We start from the raw sequence: 21153 nt of genomic DNA on the forward strand, positions 1-21153 counted from the left end.
ATCACAGGGACGATTGAATGTATGATGGGAGTGCATGCAATTACTCTGTTGTTTCTGGATACTCCGTGCTCGCTGTGCTTTAAGCCGCCGCTCTCCCCGTCAGCATAGACTCCCACTCATGCCGTCATCGCTGCCTTCGATGTGCCTCACACTCGTCTCCCTGGGCAGTCGCTCAGGCAAAGTACTATTCACTATAGCGACGAGAAGCTGCTCTACGGCTGCACTTGTCGGAGAGCGAGGTGGGCTCGGACTGAAGTCGTCGAGGAGTCGATCATCCTCTTGGCAGGTTCCCATCGGTTGGTAGTATCAGATGCCCCCAAGGGCCATGAGTACGATATTCAAAAGAAGCTGGTCAGATCCCTCCGCCGAGGCAGCGATGAGAGTCTCCTCTCTGCTCGAGGCTTCTGTAGGAACCTCACGGAGCTGCTCGTCGAGAGGCCGGCCAACATCAGGCTTGTGCGAGAGTTACTCTTTGAGCTTGGGCACAACCGCAAGTTCACCGAGGCCAATCGGGATGCAGTAGATGGTCTATGTGGGGTCTTGAGGAGACGGATCAACGACGACACCTTGTCAAGGGTCCAAGGACGAGCCCTCGGGGAGGTCGCGCTGTCCATCGGCAAGTTGGAACTACCATGGGTGGATGAGATGACTCTAATAACGCGGCATTGCACTGGCCGGATAGGGCTACAGTCAATGTCGGCCTCAGCTGTTGCTAATGTGGCCTATGGTGCAGCGAAGTGCGGTATAGCAGATGATACCTTCGTTGAAGTTCTGGCCTCTGATTGGTTGAGGAGACTCCATTCTCGTACGGACGAGGCTGTTGTAGAGCCTGCTAGCCACACTATGGTGCTGAGGAGTTTGGCGTACATGTTCGATGGTCAACAATGTGTTGTCGACCTACTTCGGGAATTCCCCCGAAGGGTTGACATCTCCTCGTTCAGTGACCATCAGAAATCCCAAATCGTATGGGCCGAAAGACGAGTTCTCCGAGAGGCTGGTAAGTCCGGTGACGCAACCCACGTAGAAACCGCTGATCTCGGGCTGGTCGATCTTGCTACTATCATGACGGCTTACGCACGGAGGCGTGAGGCACCCCCAGAGCACTTGAAGACTCGCATCCTCAGACTGGTATCATGCCAAGAACACGAGTTGGACCCCCGCACCCTAGCTAACCTCAGCCGAGCGATAGGCAGTCTACTCGGGAGTCAGTGTGGGCATGGCCTCGACCAGCTGCTTGAAGCCGTGAACATCGCCATGGTGGAGTGCACTGGGCCCTTGGCCTTGTCGGATGTGGGCAGCATCCTCTGGGCAAGTCTCGCCTCCCCATCCCCCAAACTCACTAGGCTTGCTTCCATACTACTAACAAACGTCGATGAGGGCTCGTTGGCAGCCGCGAGGCCCCAGGTGCAAGCTCCAATCCTATCGGGCATTGTCGGGCTAGGACTTAGCCAGGACTTCCCGACACTGGTCAAGAGTATTGCAAATGTTAATGGTCTGAGGACCGACTGGACTGATGACGACGTGAAAGGTGTATCTCAGCTCGTCGGGCCGATTTCGAAGCTTCTTGGTACACAGAATCAAGTGATAGCCATCGCCGACTGGGTGGGGTCGGTCAAGGCTGAGCTCTTGACCCTCTCGGTGGCTGGGAGAATCTTTAGAGGAATTGCTAACGCGACCAACCCTCGACAGATCCTAACAGAGTTCCCTGAAACAGCCTTGAGATTTGCAGATGCCGTAGTTGGTCGCTGTAAGCAGCTAGAGGGGGCAGCAGGAGCGGACCTTGCCGACTTGACGTCCATAATGTGGGGTCTCGCCACGGTACGTTTGTCCCATTACGAGCTACAGGAGAGATGCTGCTTGTTGGCTGCTAGTGTTCTCCGGCAGCAATCTACGGAAAAGGTCCGCAACCATCTGGCGGTATTTTTGTGGGCTCTCACGGCGAACTCTCATCGAACTGAGGCTGCACATGAAGTCCTCCGAGGTGCTTCAACTAAGCTGTCCACTCAGGACCTACCCGTGCTGGCGTGGGCTATGGCAGTCCTTGACCATTTCGACGAGAGGCTCTTGCGAGATGTCCTCAGCCGCTGTGCATCAGCCTCTTTGCAATCCGCTGCCCTCATTCGTGTGCATAGGGCGATTGAATGGGCAGCAGTGCAATACGGCTTTCAGCTACTCAGTCCCGACGAGCATGCCCTGGCCGCCAGGGCTGCAGCTGAGGCACGGAGCAATTCCTTGCCGACCAGTAGCTCCTTCCAGGACGAGATCTTGAGAGAGCTGGAGCCTCTCGTGAGCGAGGTCTACCCTCATTGGGATGTGGTCTCTGAATATGATTTGTCGGCCAGTCTCCCTGGCATTGTATGTGATATCGCTCTGGTCGACAGGACGTCGAGGCAGCCTACATTACTAATAGAAGCTGACGGTGCTGCTCACTTCGTCCACTGTGTAGACAGTGATGGCTCACGTCATGTAGGGTATGACGGCAAAACTGAACTCTTGCGTCGTATTGTGAAGTTGCATGGGTATCGCCTCCTCTCTATCGACACTAATTCATGGAAGTCCACTCTGCGTCCTGACCGTGAGGAGTTGCTCAAAGGGTGTATCAATTCGACGCTGGCCAACGGTGGAAACACGTTTCTGGATTCTGTTTCGGCATGAGTCAACAGTTGTTGCGTTGTCAGTAGCAGAGTCGATCCCGGCTATGTGAGAGGGGCACAGCCGACTGTCGGTTAGTGTCCACCGTCCAGGGTTCCTCTGGTTTTGTATGGATTCTGCAGTCGATGACTTCTCCTACCAGAACGATGGGATACCACCTTGTCGCTTGCCGCTAGTTTATCAACAGAGGTTTCGCCGTATCGAGGACAGATTGCGTCGGTTGACAGTTGCTTTGAAGGAACAGAGACTGTCATCGCCAGCAAGTACTCCTACTGGAAGCCCTCCTAGACCGCGTGAGAAGCTCACCATAGTGCTGTCCCCCAACGATGCACCGCGAGAACGGCCACGATCGATTTACCATAAGGCATGCATCCCTGCAGCCCCGTCTCTTCCACTCAAGGTAACGTCAGCGGACAGGAAGTATCGGTCACCGACTCGAGCGAGGAAAGTACCCGAATGTCGTATAGATCTATCTCCGTATCTCATCGGTTCGACGAGACCAGAAGATGGCGATCTGAATCGAGCTGAGTCGGCCCCGCGCCTCTCCGTGGAAAGCGAACGGATATTGGCAGACTTGCATGCGATGGATGAACGTATTGCAAACATCGAGCGGGAAGTGAAAGGACCACTCCGACGAGGAACTCCCCGAACACGTGATGCATTCGTGGAGGATTCAGCGAAGCAAGGTAACACTGTGGCCGTCAAGATGCTCCCGAGCCTGCGAACTCCCACTAATCTCTTGTCTAAAGGAGGATTGAGTGATAGAAGGCCGACCACACGAGACAAGAACCGTCAAGCGTCGACTGCAGTCTCTGAGTCACGACCACCCAGCTGGAGAGAACTAGCTGCAAGTTCTGCCGAGGGGGCAGTGTCGACGCCCAGTGGCACTCCAAGACCATCCGAGAATGTCCTACTCGCTCCCCGACTTGACACATCTCACCCTCGTCCCGGGCAGATAAGGAGAATCAGAGGTGTTTAAGGCTTATACCATTAACATTGAGTTGCCCTGTTGTGTTGTTGGGGTTATCGCTCGAAACTCCGACCTCAAGTGAGCGGGATTGATCCAAATATAGGACGTGTGGCCGGCGTATGTGCCGTATATCATCAAATCAACTCCTATCTTATGCGGTATATCATAGTACACGTTGAGATTAATATCCCCACTAAGTAAAACACCACAAAAGCGTTCGCGAGACAATCAGATAACGAACTCGTCGCTGTTAAGGTGGGCGATTAAGCCACTCACATCAAGAGGTTTAATCGGCGTCCGCCCTCGCCGCGACCGTCGTCGTTGGGATGGAGACTGCTCCGGAGACTGCTGCCAGCATTCTAGTCTGGGGCTCGAACGTGGCCACATCTTCTCGAGAGTAGCCCTCAACATATCCACAACAGCTCTAGGAGGAGCAGACGGGTCGTTTTCACCGGCGCTGTGCATGGAGTCCTCGAGGCAGTCCATGACCTGTGATGATGCAATACAAGTCATGCTACTGATGCACACCGTGTACTCACAGATCTTAGTTCGAGTAAACGCTGGCTTGCTGACGATCGAACGGGTAAACTATCAACACCTGAGAGACGAAGCATCACAGAGGTCTGGCCGAGCCACAGTGACCTTCTCGGACTGCTCTCAGAGTCCGCGTTATCTCAATCTTCATCTCCCCTGATCCACTCATCGTCCTCCGCGATCTTGGAGGCCGAGCGTCGGTGATGCCGGTGGGCTAAAAATGACGTAATTGATTGAAGAAAAAGCCCCCGAGTTTTGCTCACACGATCGCGCTTGGCTGCCGTTGGAGGAACGACTTCTTCAAGCATGTCTTCTATTTTCCACGCTACTTGTCCGAGCGTTTCCCACTCATTCCAAACTGGTATGCCTCCTGAAATGCAACCAAGCCTCGGCCTACTGCAATTCATACAGCATCGACAACTGCCGAACGCCACGGAGTAGAACATGGACCTACCGCCGCGAACACAATCACAGGGTGCTGTAACAACTTCATCCTCAGGTGGTAAATGGGATGAAGTCGAAGGCCGACTGCCTGGATCAGGGGGACCAGATGATATCGAAGTAGAGTTCCTAGTGAGCATAATCGAATGAAGCACGCCGAGCATCGATGTTGTTTCCTACGGCTCGGCTTGTTGTTCACAACCTCGATGAACGCCCTCAGATAGTCGTTGACCAACAGACTCATCTTCCTGCCGGGCATTGGCGAGATCCATCATGAAGTACTCCACTTCTTCTAGCTTGTCCTCTTGCTGCATCTGGAAAGTAGCCACTTATAATAATGGAGATCTTAAAACGACCACCTGCTGCCGTTCCCACTCCTCGCAAAGTTCTCTGGCCATCCGGAGCAGCTCCGGTGGTAGGCAGGCAGACGGAGGCAGAGGCACTTCATCATTGAGGAAGCTCTCCAGAACGTCAACTGACAACATCAGTGTTGGAATATATGTTCGTTCTCCTCACCTCAGCTGAGCGCGAATTCACGTAGAAGCGCACAGAAACGAACAGAAATTCACGGGAATTCTCATATTGTAACCAACACAGGTAGTTGACAAGGTGTATATTTTCCCACACTCGAGAGCAGCGAGCCACTCGCGCGATCATCCAAAGAAGCCGCTCAATATCACCTTCAAATTCGCTGAGGTCTTCTCCAGCCTTCTCTCGGTTGACCAGCCCCATTATGGCTCGTTGTCGCTGTCGAGCTCTCCTCTTCCGACGACGCTTCTTGGCCGCCTGTTCACACGTAACTCTTCTCAACCAGCAGCCTTGCTCCCCACCCTACCTTGCTCAATCGTGTAGGCTCCTCTGGAGAGTGAGTCCCATGGGAACTGTCTGGGGATTTGGGGGACGCAGTTACAGCCTCTCCCACTACAGGCTCGTCATCATCGATTACAATGACCGTACTAGAGGGGGAGTTGTCGCTGCAGCTCAGTCGTAGGGATAAGGCTGGCTCTGACAAGGCGGAAGTCTACACCTTCCAGTGATCTATTAGTCGGAAAATTCTCTTATTCCCGTATGCAAGGGCTTCATATACGCGAGCGAGGACGTTAATTTGGCGCTGGAATTTGGAGAAAACATCAATCAGGCCAGTGAGGGGTTCTGGTTCAGCAGTCAGCTGAACCTAATAGCCAGGAGGATTTCTTGTATGAGACACTCTAGCACCACCGAGATCCGGAGCCCGAACGCCGAGTAGATTTCTGCGTATATAAGCCAACGAGCGATACAAAGCCTCTCTTACCATCCTCGGCCACTTTCTCATCACCAGTCAGTATCGTGGGCTTGTCTGCGGCCTGAGATAAACCAATAGCGGCATCCCCCAAGAGAAACTTATGCGGTTGTACAATACTTGACGCCCTCCCCTCTCCCCTCCTGCTGAGACTGTGGCTTTCGTAACGTGAGCAGACTTCTCGCAGGTAGGATATACATCGGGTCCCTAGACCACGACGAGGTACTCGGGCCGCCTATACTCCGTCATTCCTACCGCCCTAACACCACCACTTGATACAGGCAAGCCGCTGGGCTCTTGTCGCTCTTCGGCAAGCTCCAGAAGTGTCCTGACCTTCTCGTTCAGCGATGATACCGCCGAGCCGTGGTCCTACAGCTGAAGCTGCAATTGATTTGTTTACGAGTTGCCTACTGCTAGGGTTTGTTCCAAGAATATGAGCTCGTTAATCATCCACTCAGCCTCCTCATAACTGCTTGCCGAATCCTCGCGAGGAGGAGGAGAAGAAGGCCCCAAGGCCAACTGGGCCTGCAGGCAACAGTACCGCATCGTGTATGAGAGTGCAGGCTTACTCTGATACCATCTACTGCTGATATCGCCCCAAGAAGGCCCTGCATGAGGTTGCTACATGCCAGCCGGGACAGCTGCTGGAGCACGGTGGTCTGAGGAGGCAATTCCCCTATTCTCGAGAGAGGGCCTGGGTGATGGAAGCCTACCGTAGTGGGAGAGCTTCCTGCACCTCCGCATCGGGGAGAATGGTGCTTAGCCATAGAGGACGTAGAACTGTTTCCAAGAGAATACACCAAGAGCCGACACAGCAGCACTCAACAGGTAAAATACTCAGTAGCTACTCGCAGTACTCTAGCTAGATGCTCAGGAGGAGCCTCTAGTAGTGTTGGTTGTAATAATCACATACACACAATGGTGCAAGAAGACCAAGGGGCTCTGCGTACTCCCACCTTGGCAACTGGCTACCAGGCATAAGGGGAGGAGGAGGGAGAGGAGGGGCCAGTGGAAAAACACAGAGGTGAGCAGAGATGATCGAGACGTTCCGAACAGAAGGGGGGTCGGCGGCGGCGGCCGACTACTACTACATGGTAACTATTCAAGCTGCGTCAACGTTGGTACTGCAAACGGTAGCAGTGGTAAGTCAAACAGTAATGCACTCGTGGCCTTCTCATATCCCTACTCACAGGATGACGTACTCCTGAGGAAGATATCGACTATACACCGTAGTTGCCCATAGTACTACTTGGGGCCCACTCGAGTCCTCCGGGAGTTGAACCCTCCTCTCACAATAACTTCTGCCGTCTGCCTTGCCCCCGGACACCCTAACGTTGGCCCTTGCATAGTGCTCCTCAGGGATGGACACGTGCTCCCATGGCCGAGTGTAGACGAAGCGGAGTTGGCAGTCTCCAGGCCTTAGTGCCTGATCGTCTCTATGTGGGGTCAACCACCGCCGCCCTAATGTGTTGTACTTGATAATAAAAATAATAAATGCCGCCGGTGCCCACATACCCTGCAGGGTGAGGATTCACCTATATAATGAGAGGCACGGATTCGATCAGGAGGGCCGAAACCACACCTTGAAAATTTGGGCTAAGAACCCTACGACCTTTAAGGTCTCCTCTATACCATCTCCTGTAGATCTTCGTTCGAGTCCGTTATTGGATGATGACGTCCGACCGTTGAGGCTTTCGAGAGGCCCTCCGAGAAGAGGGATATTAGTGATAGTGTTCTGACCCTCAGGGCTACCACGACGGTGATCAGCATCCTGCCAGCTGTAGCCGGTTGTTGGATTCCCAACCAGTGATATCTCTATGACATCACCTGATAGTAGCCGATATAATCGTTGGTACTGTAGAGGCTCATTAACTACTCACCGACATTAACTGTGAGGTTGACCACCGACCCAGGCGTTAGTTGATGACGGAGTATTCCCGTCACAGGCCTAGGTAGGTCGTGGCCCCTGAGGGCCTCTGGAAGGACAACCTCGGTGGAAGCCTCAGGGGATGTGCCGGGAGGGGAGGAGGATGAGGACGGCTTCGCCCAACAGCCCTGCCCCTTCCTCCAATCGACTCCCCCCAGAAGGAGGAATCCCAGAGGGAATCGTGATAGGAGGGTCACCATACCGAGAGAGGTACAACTGACCATTGTGGTGATGATAACGAGCGAATTCCACATGCCCCCAACCACAACACTGAGGTTGTCCTCTGCTGAAAAAATGGAAATAAACAAGACGACAAGTCGCCGGCTATCCCGGCTGTGTTATTCCTTTGGTCACCTAAAAAGGACCTCAAGCCAACATCAAACAGGATAATATCCACCCCGACTACCTTCTCCTCATCCCTCCTCTAAGCCACCTCTTCCTCCTCCTCCTCAGGCTGTAAGACTATCCCCCCCTTAGAGTTCGACCTCCCCTCCTTCCGCTGACACTGAGTGCGAGCCTGAGGGCACACACAACTACATGTCAAACCTCTCACACATGACGGCGTAGTGATGATCACGACTGGACTCAGTAGAGGCCTTATGTCGCACTTGCGATCCCTCCGGAAGTTGATCGTCGTCCACCTCTTTCCCGTAATACGAACCTCTTCCATCTGCGGCGTCATCCGATACCCTCAAGTTGGCCCTAGTGTAGTCCTCCTCACGAACCGAGGCGTGCTCCCATGGACGAGTATAAACGAATCTAGCTTGGCAGTCTCCGGGGTTTAGCGCCTGATTATACACGAACGCCTATGCGGGATCGGTTGCCATGAGATTAGCCCTACTTGATAATAAAAATGATGAGTGCCGCCGCTGCCCACAAACCCTTCAGGATGAGGATCCGCCTGCACGGGAGGAGGTATGATGTAGATCAGAAGAGGAGAAGGAGGAGGAGGGCACTATACCTTATAGTCTTGGGTTAGGAATCCGACGACCCTTGAGGGATCGTCAATGTTGTTACTGCTGCCTTGAGTAGCCTCAGCTTGGGTACTACCCTCAGCCTCAGGGTGATCAGCATCCTGCCAGGTGTAGCCGGTTGATGGATTCCCAACCAGTGATATCTCTATGACTTCACCTGATAGTAGCCGATATTATCGTTGGTACTGTAGAGGCTCATCAACTACTCACCGACATTAACTGTAAGGTTGACCACCGACCCAGGCGTTAGTTGATTACGGAGCATTCCCGTCACAGGCCTAGGTAGGTCGTGACCCCTGAGGGCCTCTGGAAGGACAACCTCAGTGGAAGCCTCAGGGGATGTGCCGGGAGGGGAGGAGGATGAGGACGGCTTCGCCCAACAGCCCTGCCCCTTCCTCCAATCCACTCCCCCCAGAAGGAGGAACCCAACTATAAAGTAGCGTGGTAGCATGACCATACCAAGAGTCCAACTGACGAGGATAACGACCCGATGCTCCACAACTAGCGCAACAGTCTGCCATCTACTGATAGGAGAAAAGGAAACACCCAGGATATTCCATATGCAATTTCACCCACGTACTTTGGGGGTCCACTCACTAACTCTCATTCACTAGATTGTATACTCACCTGAGCCAACTATTCACCCGACATGACTCGCAACACTCCCTGAGCTCACCCCCACCGATTTCCTCCTCATCGACCATCTTTCCTATTCCTTCTTATCAGAAGGTAACCCAACCTCCTCAGGACGGACCACCACCGCGCCCTCAGCACTAGCCTTGGCCTTTTGTACTTGCAACTGGAACTTCCTTGCCTAAACACGATCCCGGAAAATTAAACTTCAATCAGGAGCGGCTGAGAGCAACCCTCACCGTCTCCTCTCGGGCCTTCTCGTTTTCCTCCTGTATTTTATCCATGCGAGCCTTCAAGTCCTCCGTTGCCTTCCTCTCCAACGGCTCCAACTCCCGACGTTCTTGACGGATCTCCGCATACCTAACATGGAGTTGTGATAAATCCCAACCGACCGGTGACACCAGGCCTACCGCGACCGAGAGGTGGGTGTGCCGAAACTAGTCTTGAGATAGGACGATATCATCTTGAAAGTGTTAGCATCCGATTTAGCTGGTGAGTACGTCTGCAGTAAATACACCATCCTGAGCCCTCCAGGAGATGGACCCACCTTGATCCTCGAGGCATGGGGCTCCCAGTTGTATCTCATGTACTTCACCTTAGGAGTCTTACCCTCCATCTTAGCAGCAACCTCCCACCCTTCACCGGCGTACCTACCAGAACACTACGACCGATGCTGAGCCCGAGAGCAGCAAACCTCTGAATGTTGAGGAGCATCAGAGCTTCCGTGCCCCCGAAGTCCTTCTTATACCAACTGAAAATTTTGTTGAGATGCAAGACGTTGTTGTCCGCGTCGTATCGAACTTGGTTTTCGTCTGTTACCTACCGAACAAGGCAGCAGGGTAGTCGAGCCAAGGGCTGCAGGGCAACCTACAAAATTCCTAGCAGCTTCAGCGGCCACAGACTCCCATTTACTGTCGTTCATCTTGGCAATGGACACTGCAGGAGGGCAGCTTTTGGCCCCACAAGAGAGAAGGAAGTGAACTCGAGGATCGGCATAAATCGGATCTACAGCGACGACCATTGGAAGCCCATCGAGAGTAATGCTTACTGAGTATGAAGCCTCTCCTGGGGTCGGCCTTGCCCATGACTCGTAAGAGCTCTCCAGGCGGCGGGTACTGGTTACCCCTCAGTATAGCGTGCTCTATGTCGCGTAAAGAGAGCAGGAAGCCTCCAACATCATATGTGATGCTCGTGAAGAATCTGAGATGACAGCCATATGCCCGCCACGTGTCGTGCCGCCTCCCTCCGTTACTCCCATCGTGTATACGTGGGTGCATCAGCTGCCACTGTCCCCAAGTCGGCCATAGCATGGTCAACCATAAGGTGGTAGAGAGCTATCATGAAGCGACGCCAGAACCTACAAGGAGTGATAGCGATCGTCGATCAGAGGGAACTCCTTCTTACTCGGGTCGCTCTTGGGCTACTTTAAAAAGAATAGAATCGGCAGACCCCTCGGAGCTGCCGCAAATGACTTGGAGTATGCAAGTGAGCTCTTGGAACCTTCCACGACAATAACCCCATCCCTATACAACATACAACGCATACCTAAGGTACTCGGGGTCCTCGGCCAGCAAGAGCCAGTCCGTGACGAGATTCTCCTTGTCGTCTAGTTTGGAGTAGAAACCCTGAGAGGGTCCCTGACGGTCATCACAGAGGCCCCTAGGCCCCTACCTTTAGACGATTCATACGCTTCGTCAGCTTGACGATCACATCCTGCATTTGGGATACCGCCTCATCGACACCACCAACTTCAAATGGAGCCCCGGAACGCATGAACCGGACAGAGTTGAGCACCTGTCAGAATACCAGCATAGACCAAGACCAGATTGAGGGGACCTACATGAGGATGCAGATGGTAGACTAGACTGTAGTCGTACTCTGGTTCGAAGCGTTCATTCTGAACGAGGACCAGTAATGTTGAGGAAGAAGGCGTCTTTGATACCTCGTGAACTCCATCAGTTTTAACCATGACGAGATCGAGTTTGGCGAGCTCCTCACAGAGTATAGTCGCATCTTGCTGATTCTTCAGCTGACCAAAGCATGCTTGATTCAGCGTAATTGCGCCTCCCTGCATACACTGAGGTTCCTCTTGAAGGCATCGATCATATACTGGCCAGGGAACACAGCATCTATCTCAGCATCTCGTTCGAGGGAGGCGCCCAGAGTTCGAACAATGTTCACCACCAACGCCGACCAACTGCCAGAGACCACCAAGTGAGGGACCACAGAGCGCCGGGATGATGACGACGAGGAGCTCACCTCCATTCCTTCTCCATGAACAGTAGCTTCGGTAGACTCAGACCGTCCTCTACCGGTTTGATGTATTCCACAGGAGGGGCCTTCGCAGGGCCGGCCGACTCCTTGCCGCTTTCCTCAGCTGGGGGGCTCGACTGGGGCATCACGAATATTGGACCTTTTTGGCCTGTATCGGACTTTGGGGACATGAGAAAGAACTAAGAGACTAACGCCGCCTTGGATGCGATAACCGAGTAGTCTACCGTACAGGAGGCAGAAGACCACGATAGAGAACTAATGCTGGAACCGAGCGGATCGCATCCCTTAGTTCCACGCTAAACCCAAGTGAACAAGAAGCAACTGAAACTGGTGAGGAATACATGGCGGCCTATGAGACTTCCTTATTCATGGTACTCATGATATAAAGACAATACAAAAAATATGCCGCTATCATAGAGCATCCGGTGATACCTACGCAGGGCGACACCGGTGAGACAGAACTGTCCTTCCTCGTACACCTCACGTGTGAATCTCATCCTGCTAAGTTCACCAAGGCCGGCCAAAGCTATGAGGATTGCGATCAAGGCTAATACGGTCTCATACTGAGGGCCTGAACACGGCCACTAGTGAACGACGAGGGCATGGCCTACCTGATAGGAGGGCGCCACCTCCAAGGGCTACTGGCAACGCTAAGGCTAAGTACATGTTACGAAGACCATAGGTCAGGACGTCCCCCACTCTGCATGGTTAACTGACAGACCCATTCGAGCAGACTTTTGAGGGAGGAACTACCATACCTGTAAAGGCGGAGGGCCGTGGTGCTGCTCCATAGAGTTCCCATGTTCAAACCGATTGGATACACCGTCAAGCTCAGCAAGGACAGGGGAACCTCAGAGGCCTCGGCTATGGTCATCAATGCTATGCATGAGGCCAAGGATAGTCCCTAAGGGGTGCCGCAGTCGCCGTGGAGTTGCGATATCGGACACGTACTGCGAGCCAGACTAGGGATATAGTGACAGCGACTAGGCTGCGAGATCCCCCTGTAGGGTGGCCTGAAGCCCAGGCTCCGATGGTGAAATATAACGGTAGATCAACGGGCGCCGCTAGCACATACCGCACCTGGACGAGCGTCTAGAAAGGTAAACGAGGTAGCTCCGTGCCTACCCTTCTAAACCACAGTAGCATAGCACTCCCCTTCCCTTCACATAAGGGTGCACGACTCGAACACCTGGTATAGTATGCTCGACACGCATAGTACTGCTGGCTACTTACAAGAACATGAGCAACCTCATGTACAGGGGTACATCATCAGCGACAACTTCGATGTTCCTATCGCTGAGTCTACTCAGAATGGCGTTCTTTGACTGAGGCGTAACGAGGTGTGCCACGACTCAGCAGAGGCCGACCCCACATCATCATCCAAGTCAGAGACCATGACCATGGATATGTCACCGAGCTCACTGCAGATGAACATCTCTACACCAGAATGAGGCCTTCTAACGTCTCGGACGACAGCTATTCGAGAGGAGGCGATCGTCCACCAGCCGACACCTCTGAGGAGGAGCGTCACTCCAAAGATTATGCCCGATTAAAGGCTACGTCATAGATCGTCGACCATCACTCACGATGATGTCCGAAGCGACGTCCGAGGCTACCACATATCCAGTAGGCTGGGGCGGGAGGTCACTGTCGAATACGGGGGAAGCAACTGGACAGGGGGAGGGTACCAAGACCATATGTAGATCAGGGCCGTCTCACACAGTAGCCCCGATGGCTGCACCTCATGCTCCTTGCTAAAGTGTAACTGTATACGGCACAACAGTGAGGAGGCAGCGATGGCCCACAATACATCATTATAGCTGTCCCATGAGGGGGCACGACGACAATCACACATCTTCACGGAGTACAAGTCGATACCGTGGGAACTGAACTGACGAGAGAAGGCAATACCAAGGGAGTCATGTAGAGTGCGGTCACCTGCAATAGCCGCTGCCTGCATCGCCGCAACGAGATGTCATATACCCGATCTCCATGAACAACCTGATCGACATGGTGGGACGCGTCACGTTCGGGAGCAGTGATGACTTCTATCCCCACAGCCCAGCTGTGATCGTCCCTGCCTAGTAGCGGTGGAGCCAAGCATGACCCTTACATGAGCATGTACCAACAACAGAATAGATGTAACTCACGATGATGGGTCCGCGATGGCTTACGACAGCCATTAGAAACTGTAAGAAGGCCTAGGCAGACCCCTATGATAAGCAGTAGCCACCACCACCACCAGGCACCGTCAGAAGGGCTCTCCCGCTGGCCCAGCACTATCACGACCTAAACGATTGAGGGCTGCTACTGGGATGCACGCTAACATACCAAGCCTGCTAGATGAGCGATAATAGGGTTGATGATAAAGGACCTGGTGATCTCTCGAGAGTTGCCTTCCTGAACCAGGATCACCGCACCCAGCACTACGCATGTGGTGAACATATTGCCTCCTATCACACACCCTGAACAGGACCACATCCCATAGAGGACTGATCAATGTATAGCTTCCTTACCAATACCAATACTTGGCCTAGCGATGAACCAAGCGGATATGGTCGTGCACAGCTCCGGCCCAACGGACCCTAGGGACACCAGGAAGGAGCTCAAAGGGGCCCTCCAACCACCCCTCAAGCCGAACCCTTGCACAACGCCCTAACGAGGGAGACGGAAAGGGTAGATGATACCGCCGCCAGCCTTACCCGACACACTGGGAGGAGGTGCTTATCCGATATACTATACTGCCCCTTGAGGCCGTACCTAGTGACAGATACTACCACCATCGAGGTAGAGGGGATACCACTACAGAAGGAGTATACACCAGAGACAGAGGCTCCATCGACTGGACCCCTCATCATCACTATCGGCGGCTAACTCCATCAAAGAAGACGGATAAAGAAACTCTATGTAGGAGGCTACAAAACTATAATGCTTCTCCAGTTACGACGAGATGCCCATCTACGTCCTCATTGGCGACCCACACAAAATGGTCGGCGCTGCCAAACGTCTAGTTGGATCAAGAAGACAATGACGGGAAAGAGGCAATCCAATCGCTGGTGGATCAGCCCGTTGTTACAGTAACGCTTATAAGCACGGCTGAGACTACTGCATGACAGTTTTGCAAAATGGTGGTAGTACGCGGGCCGCCAAACACGATTGGACAGAAAAACATAACAGGTACATAGCCCAGCAGAAGAGGTTGAATGGGGCACCGCTGACATCCATTACTCTCCAGACCAACCTCCCGTCATTATCGGCGTTCAGATGCTGGTACAGGAAAAATGATCCCACTGGCTATAACAAGACCTCGGACCCCCCGCAGATGCTTTCCCATCACTAAAGCGAGTAACCAAACCCCCTTATGAAGGGCACAACTACTCGGCTATAAGATGCCTGTTCTCACTGCAGATGTCTCGGCGTCGACGACCATCAATATGAACGCTGTTACCCACGATCCATGAGAGTACCATCATTGAGCATAGCAGTTTCTACCGATACCTTCCCAACTCGGGAACAGGCATCAAGGCATGTGAAAGTAATAGTACAACTGCTACTATCATACCTCTCTGGTGAACACAAACCATACCTAAGGTATTCCATCCGATAGAAACAGTCTCGCAAGGCCGGCCCACAAGGGCCTGCACTCTAACCCCTAACATAATGAATCTACTCCTCAGCCGCCACAACTCTATGCCCGGCCAAGAGTTGATCGATATAGTCCGCCCCCTGCTGCTCCCTGAACTCATCAAGCATTTCCTCCCAGACCTTCTTAGCCTCTTCCTCCCCTCGAGGGGCGCCAGCCAGATGAGGGTCGATCGAATCATAGCAACGTGTACTTGCGTTCCACAGTCGAAGACCGCTGACCTACAAAACACATATTTCCCAGTTGCTCAGCAAGCCCTAGCTCCTTACAGGATGAGGCAGGTCAATGAGCTTGCCCGTGTTCTCATCTTCTACACGATAGTGGTCCATCAGATGCTCAGGGGTCGGGAACATGTGCCTGAGAGGACCATCCCAGTATGGGACAATAGCTCTGATAAGTACTTGTCGAAAACAGTAGTGACAAGCCCCAGCTGCAGCAATCGTCGAAATGCAGCCTCACACACTGGATGCTCCAACTGCTCTTTCCATATAGCTACAACAGAACAACATGTAGCACCACACACACATCATGCCTGACCCTCCCCTTACTAGTAGTATTACCAAATTTCTTATCCCTAAACTGCAATACTGGATCCAAGCTGACCTGGGACTGCCTCCATGTGTTATCATCCTTAAAGTTGTATTCCAAGAACCGTGTACAGGGCTCGTCCGAGTACCTACCGAGACTGCTACCCTCCCTCCAGCAGCTACTACTGCTCACATCACTTGACAGGTCCCCATTATAGGCGAGAGACCTCCACTACCGTCAACCACACAGACATACCTACACTATACCGTATCCCACCGTATCAATCACGACCTGATAGTACTACTCGACGATCTCGTCATCTGAATTCTGACAAGTGATAGCTACTCCCACCTTCCCTTTACTCTCTGGCTTGAAGGTATCGATATATCTCTAAGAAGAGGAAACCAATGTTAATCACATCCTCCAACACTAACAAGGTAGGGAAACTTCTACTACAACTAAGACAACCATGAACTAAGCGATGACCTATCAGGTTTACATATTTATATGCCTACTACTAATAAAATGATGGAGTTACGAAAAACACTAGTGAAAAATATATTCCACGATTACTATATACCGCGCATATCCGGTTTCTCACAGAATACTACGCCACTTTACACGTACTACTGAATGTTCTTATATTCATATCATTGGAGTTTCACCCGTTTCACGTCAAGTGAAATGTGAAATGTGAAATGTGTTATGTACTAGTGTTTCTCACATCACGGGTGAAACTCCATTGATATCTATATATTCGTAATTATATGGCCCCCCCTACAGCGACCCGAGACATTACCAACTGTCCCACCAAGACCCGTACTCACGAAAGACTCTCTCCTTTATAGACGATGCGGGCCACATGAGCTATTACCTCTAGCCTTTCCTTGTCTTGGGGTGACTCCATGATATGGTATTCCCCAACTTTCACTGGATCACCCATATCGTCCAGCAGTTGCAGCTTACGTACCGCCTCTTCAATTGAACCAGTCATTATTACTATTATAACAATAACAAAACTACTATGCAAATCTCCCTCTGATGTTAATGATGATACTCAACGCGAAGCGAAACTGAACTTAGTAACCTCATCTGGCAACAACAGATCATGCTGGTAGACGACACTATGTAAAGATCTACAACAGGGGGCATCAGCCTCATGCAAATGGGTATCTGGAATATTCCTCCTCATGTGCTAGCCAATATAACTCTTTACCTGAACCGTTGCTTCGACCGTTTTCTCCTACTCATAATGAGGTCCATAATGGACGTAAGCTGGGGAGTACAATTCATAACGAATTCCTCCTGTCGTAACTGTAGAGGCATATAAGTCCAGATCAGACACCATAACCTACAAGACCAGTGTGTTTATGCTTGTCCAGGAACTCAAAGATGTGTTCAGGATCCAGCAATCCCAAATGGAATATCATACTATCTCCCCGATCCTCAGCATCATCACCACAGCCCGAGTCAGATCCTTCACTGCGGCGAGACGTCAAGTATCGACACTCCTCACTACCAGAGCACGCTACTATCGGCGTTCCCGATCTGCCAACGTAGGTATAGCAGAGAGATCCCACAGTACTACCCAGTAACCCGTCCCTCATCGAATAAAATCCTCATGTCACTGAGCGTTATGAAACCCTTCGAGTCCTACGATGGGCACACTTGATAAAATGCCATCGTTCCTCTTAGTACAACATCCATTTTTTTGAAGGCCGCCCTAGCAATAGCCGCTGAAGTGGCGAAAGTGTTCTTTGCCAGTCTCAATTCACGAGCTGTTCGAGTGAGCTTCTGCGATTCTTGTTGGCCCAATACGCCCAGCCCTGACCGCAGTACCAGACGCGCCTGCATGCACAAGTACTCTGACCTCCATGATAGGGGACTAGGGGCTATAGTACATCTTCGAATTCCATTTGGTGTTCTAGGTCACACTCAAGGCGCTCCAGGGCAGCACTGAGAGAACTAAGAACAGAGGAAGAGCTATTCAAGCAAGGTCCAGTGAGACTACACACCCAATAACACCATCGTCTCCCTTAATACGAAGCTGGATATCGGCTGCCCACTCACGTAGCGAACGAGGAGTGTCCGCTTCAGGGGAACTCCCAAGCGGAAGTAACGACCTGGTCAACCTTGAAGCGACGTGTGAGAGAGGAACCGGCGTGAAGCGGCAAGTATAGTGATAGTACCTCTTTGTCGCACGAGAGGCCTCACTACTACCGTCCTTCTCATCACCACCCAGTTCACTTCTAATGGCCCCAATGGTCTACGAACAGGCAACATCACCCATGTGCATTCCCAGATCGATCCCCAGCCCCTCACATCTAGGGCCAGTTTCTGATGCATAAGCATTTCATGACAGCTCCTGATTTGCTCAGAAAAGGCAGTAAGCCGGTCTCCCTCGGAGCCTGATAATCACCAGCATGATACTGGAAACACTTCGATACAGCAGCATCACCCAAGTCGACGCCTCTCCCTCCAGACCGTATTGGCACCACAGGCAGTCTGCTCGATAACTTACCAGTGCCGATACAGTACATGGAATCAGATGCCCTACAAGGCAGCTCACACTGAGGACGGCTCTGTCTTCCTACCCTTCAGCGTGACGACTACGATAAAGCCTCCTGTCGGGTACACAGAAATCACATCCTAATTGCTTGACGAAGTCCTCCATATAGGCGTCATGGGCTGAGCTTAGGTTACCCATGATCACTGGGGGAAAAGGGCTGTCCTCAAGAGCCAGATTACAGATCCAAACGTAAGCGTACCCTGTCCGATCCCGAGGATGCCTCATAGAATAATTTCGTGGCGCGTGACAAAATCTCGGCGCGCCCAGGGTAATATACCAATCGGGCAAGAGGGTAAGCTCTCTCTGCGCGAGTTTTACTCCAACATGCCAGTCACCTTGCTTAACGCGGGCCCACCATTATTTCCAACTCGACAAACCCGGGGGCTATGAAATGATACCGCGAGGTCCCGATGGGAAATGGAGCCATGATCTCTGCCACGAGCAGATCCACAACCGTGATTTAACTAATCAAGGGATGCACAACCGCTAACACTAGTCTGAGAAATATCGTATATTCTGGCTGCATTCTGCGCTCGAGTATTTGCGTCTCCTAGCACTTCGCTCTCCCCACGTATAACACTCTCAGACATGTCGACTGGCCGGTAAAAGACCGATTCTGCGAAATCGGCAAGGCAGCTCACTGCGCACAGATGGCACCATGGCTAGTGATGGAACTGTTCATTGGGTGAGGGTATGATCTTCCCATTTCGGATTCGTAACTCCAACCTAGCGCGTCCCGACGGAATTGATAGTTTCAAAGACATGCTACACCTTTTCCCGTGCAAGTTCGACAGATGAGCAGGCAAGAATGATAGTGTTAGAAGCGTTAAAACGAGGCGCGATTCTCCATGGGGTCCACCTGGCTACGGCCGCAGAGAGGGCTTCGGCCTCCATGAGCAAGGTACCAAGTCCCACACAACTCGAAAATCTAGGGCACTTGCCCCTTGCGGTCTGGAATAGATTCAATTGCGATGCCACGCTCCAGGCGGATCCTAGGTATAGGCCAGCACATCATCGGTAAAAACTCACTAATGCTGAAGTAAAGTGAGTACGGTACCGGAGACTACAGACTGTCCCGCACCACCGTAATCACCGTATCGGTGATTATCTATAACCCATCAGGTAGGGTACCACGCTAAGTTGGAGCCCATCGGCCACAGCGCTGTCCCCCCGTGGGGTATGCAGATCATGAAATAACTCTGAAGAGGTCAGACGTATAATTGATAAGCCTCCTTTGGAGAGCCTTCTCGTCATCGAGAGATGGGGAGGGGGTTCCACTTGAGTTGGAGCATGTTTTCTAGGCAATTTTTGCTGCCCAGCTTGACTGACGCAACTCAAACTATAGTTAATGAGGGTGAAAACCCATGTATAACACTGTAGTCGCCGATTAGACCAAAATCTTCTGACAACCTCCACAATAATCTAACTAAATCTTGATGCCGACTAGAGGCCGCCCCTCGGAAGAGGTGTGGCCCCTGTCGTTGTTAACCTTCAACCTGTGGAAGGCTCAAAGTAAATAAAAGCATAAGTGTGAACCAAACAATGGACTCGAGAGTAGACATCTCATAGACCCTGGGCACCAGGCGAAGGGCTGAAAACACAAGCACATACGCTCGATCAACAGATGAGGAGGACGAGTTTAAGACCAGCAATCCAAACTCACCGAGTGACATGAAATTCCGCATACTCCCTCGGTGGCGGAGCAAGAAGGCATGAGCATATATCCGTGTTTTGGGAGTGGGCAGTCGCTTGCCTTGTTGCACTTGACGGTGCAAAACACACCAAAACGACCATTATCCTGAAATAAGTACACATCAGTATATCTCCCGGACATCACATCTAGTCAGATTCTAGTGATCACAGCGGAGCGAAGTTACACTCACCGAGAAGTAAACCGGTTCAATTCCGTTCGGGCAATAGCAATCCTTGAGGGAGCCGTCTTTCACAGTGCATGGGCCGGTAGGCTTGACGTAAGGATCTGCCATCAACCGTTCCAATACTAGTTCTCCCAAAACAGTCGATACTAGTAGCCGTCATTCCTCCCCTACCGTTGTCGCCCCACGTGGAGGAGTTCCCGAATTTATCCCTATCCCCAAAAGCGCAATGAAGTAGGAGAGTCATGGTGAGCGAGTAATGCATTCTGGGCAGATGCTAAAAGTTGCTAAAAGAACTGATTGGATCACATTGTAGCGCCTTCTTGGTCAAGACAAGCACCACTGGTGAACAACACAACGCTGGCATCGACGCTAGGTGATGAGCTACTCATCAGAAGAGGTTTACCACTCGCTATTAAAGTCCAGTCCCGTCATGACGCTACCAAAAAAGATCACAGAAGTCTCCCTCATTCCGGAGTCCTTCCGCTCTACCAACATCGATCAACTGACGTTTTTCACGCAAGACGCTACAAAGAACGAGCTTCCGCACAACTATTCGTAGCAGATCCTTGTGAGTGAAATGCATTGGGCACACAGTGCGCACGAACAACAACTCTCATGTGCGGCATAGTTGTTGTAGTACATAACTACAAGTGACCAAAGACGTTGCTGATACTATGACTCAACCATCAAGTACTGGTCAAAGGTCATGAGATTAGAACAGTTCCACAATGAACTTAACTCGTAGAACGCCCGACGCACGGAACGTCACGTGACCACGTGACGCCGCCCTCGATCACACCAACGTCGATTCCTGAGTTCTACACATGTGATCCCACATTGTGCGTGAAGTTA

At 51.9% G+C, this 21153-nt stretch overlaps 8 protein-coding genes across 8 annotated transcripts; 1 reads left to right on the forward strand and 7 right to left on the reverse strand.

Moving 5' to 3' along the window:
- Window positions 1-118: 118 nt before the first annotated feature.
- Window positions 119-2655, forward strand: Pmar_PMAR010197 (hypothetical protein; the record flags this gene model as incomplete). The annotated part of the gene is made up of 2 exons (XM_002788613.1): window positions 119-239; window positions 287-2655. 2 exons carry the CDS (start codon window positions 119-121, stop codon window positions 2653-2655), a joined length of 2490 nt encoding a protein of 829 aa, XP_002788659.1.
- A 1195-nt stretch (window positions 2656-3850) lies between these two features.
- On the reverse strand, window positions 3851-6643 carry Pmar_PMAR010198 (hypothetical protein; the record flags this gene model as incomplete). The annotated part of the gene is made up of 14 exons (XM_002788614.1): window positions 3851-4111; window positions 4162-4220; window positions 4265-4370; window positions 4420-4726; window positions 4778-4911; window positions 4957-5072; window positions 5278-5383; window positions 5433-5602; window positions 5889-5940; window positions 5997-6083; window positions 6132-6245; window positions 6288-6401; window positions 6446-6535; window positions 6590-6643. 14 exons carry the CDS (start codon window positions 6641-6643, stop codon window positions 3851-3853), a joined length of 1770 nt encoding a protein of 589 aa, XP_002788660.1.
- Window positions 6644-8084: 1441 nt separating this feature from the next.
- Window positions 8085-9201, reverse strand: Pmar_PMAR010199 (conserved hypothetical protein). The gene is made up of 6 exons (XM_002788615.1): window positions 8988-9201; window positions 8765-8934; window positions 8645-8704; window positions 8465-8591; window positions 8210-8320; window positions 8085-8157 (listed from the first exon to the last, which is right to left on the reverse strand). Exons 1-5 carry the CDS (start codon window positions 9040-9042, stop codon window positions 8277-8279), a joined length of 456 nt encoding a protein of 151 aa, XP_002788661.1. The 5' UTR covers window positions 9043-9201; the 3' UTR covers window positions 8085-8157; window positions 8210-8276.
- A 99-nt stretch (window positions 9202-9300) lies between these two features.
- Pmar_PMAR010200 (hypothetical protein) lies at window positions 9301-15154 on the reverse strand (the record flags this gene model as incomplete). Its single annotated transcript, XM_002788616.1, has 27 exons — window positions 9301-9404; window positions 9454-9591; window positions 9650-9770; window positions 9821-9912; window positions 9958-10060; window positions 10105-10229; window positions 10282-10415; window positions 10459-10610; window positions 10663-10767; window positions 10815-10910; window positions 10956-11035; window positions 11082-11204; window positions 11251-11307; window positions 11353-11439; window positions 11487-11607; window positions 11670-11832; window positions 12121-12255; window positions 12296-12384; window positions 12918-13009; window positions 13057-13198; window positions 13245-13353; window positions 13404-13570; window positions 13623-13685; window positions 14059-14149; window positions 14201-14339; window positions 14387-14444; window positions 15063-15154. The coding sequence occupies 26 exons, from the start codon at window positions 15152-15154 to the stop codon at window positions 9487-9489; spliced, it is 2841 nt and encodes a 946-aa protein (XP_002788662.1). The 3' UTR covers window positions 9301-9404; window positions 9454-9486.
- Window positions 15155-15350: 196 nt separating this feature from the next.
- Pmar_PMAR010201 (hypothetical protein) lies at window positions 15351-16849 on the reverse strand (the record flags this gene model as incomplete). Its single annotated transcript, XM_002788617.1, has 6 exons — window positions 15351-15548; window positions 15597-15684; window positions 15729-15819; window positions 15888-16003; window positions 16160-16245; window positions 16730-16849. 6 exons carry the CDS (start codon window positions 16847-16849, stop codon window positions 15351-15353), a joined length of 699 nt encoding a protein of 232 aa, XP_002788663.1.
- A 361-nt stretch (window positions 16850-17210) lies between these two features.
- Window positions 17211-17403, reverse strand: Pmar_PMAR010202 (hypothetical protein; the record flags this gene model as incomplete). Its single annotated transcript, XM_002788618.1, has 1 exon — window positions 17211-17403. A coding segment is annotated over one exon (193 nt), but the record flags the coding sequence as incomplete, so codon positions are not given.
- Window positions 17404-17508: 105 nt separating this feature from the next.
- On the reverse strand, window positions 17509-18562 carry Pmar_PMAR010203 (hypothetical protein; the record flags this gene model as incomplete). Its single annotated transcript, XM_002788619.1, has 7 exons — window positions 17509-17703; window positions 17757-17820; window positions 17871-17978; window positions 18045-18121; window positions 18178-18263; window positions 18314-18408; window positions 18450-18562. 7 exons carry the CDS (start codon window positions 18560-18562, stop codon window positions 17509-17511), a joined length of 738 nt encoding a protein of 245 aa, XP_002788665.1.
- A 1288-nt stretch (window positions 18563-19850) lies between these two features.
- Pmar_PMAR010204 (hypothetical protein) lies at window positions 19851-20545 on the reverse strand (the record flags this gene model as incomplete). Its single annotated transcript, XM_002788620.1, has 4 exons — window positions 19851-19920; window positions 20071-20222; window positions 20308-20402; window positions 20473-20545. The coding sequence occupies 4 exons, from the start codon at window positions 20543-20545 to the stop codon at window positions 19851-19853; spliced, it is 390 nt and encodes a 129-aa protein (XP_002788666.1).
- Window positions 20546-21153: the final 608 nt, after the last annotated feature.

The sequence above is a fragment of the Perkinsus marinus genome (assembly GCF_000006405.1).
Source record: "Perkinsus marinus ATCC 50983 genomic scaffold scf_1104296927884, whole genome shotgun sequence".
In the NCBI taxonomy this organism is placed as follows: Eukaryota; Perkinsozoa; order Perkinsida; family Perkinsidae; genus Perkinsus; species Perkinsus marinus.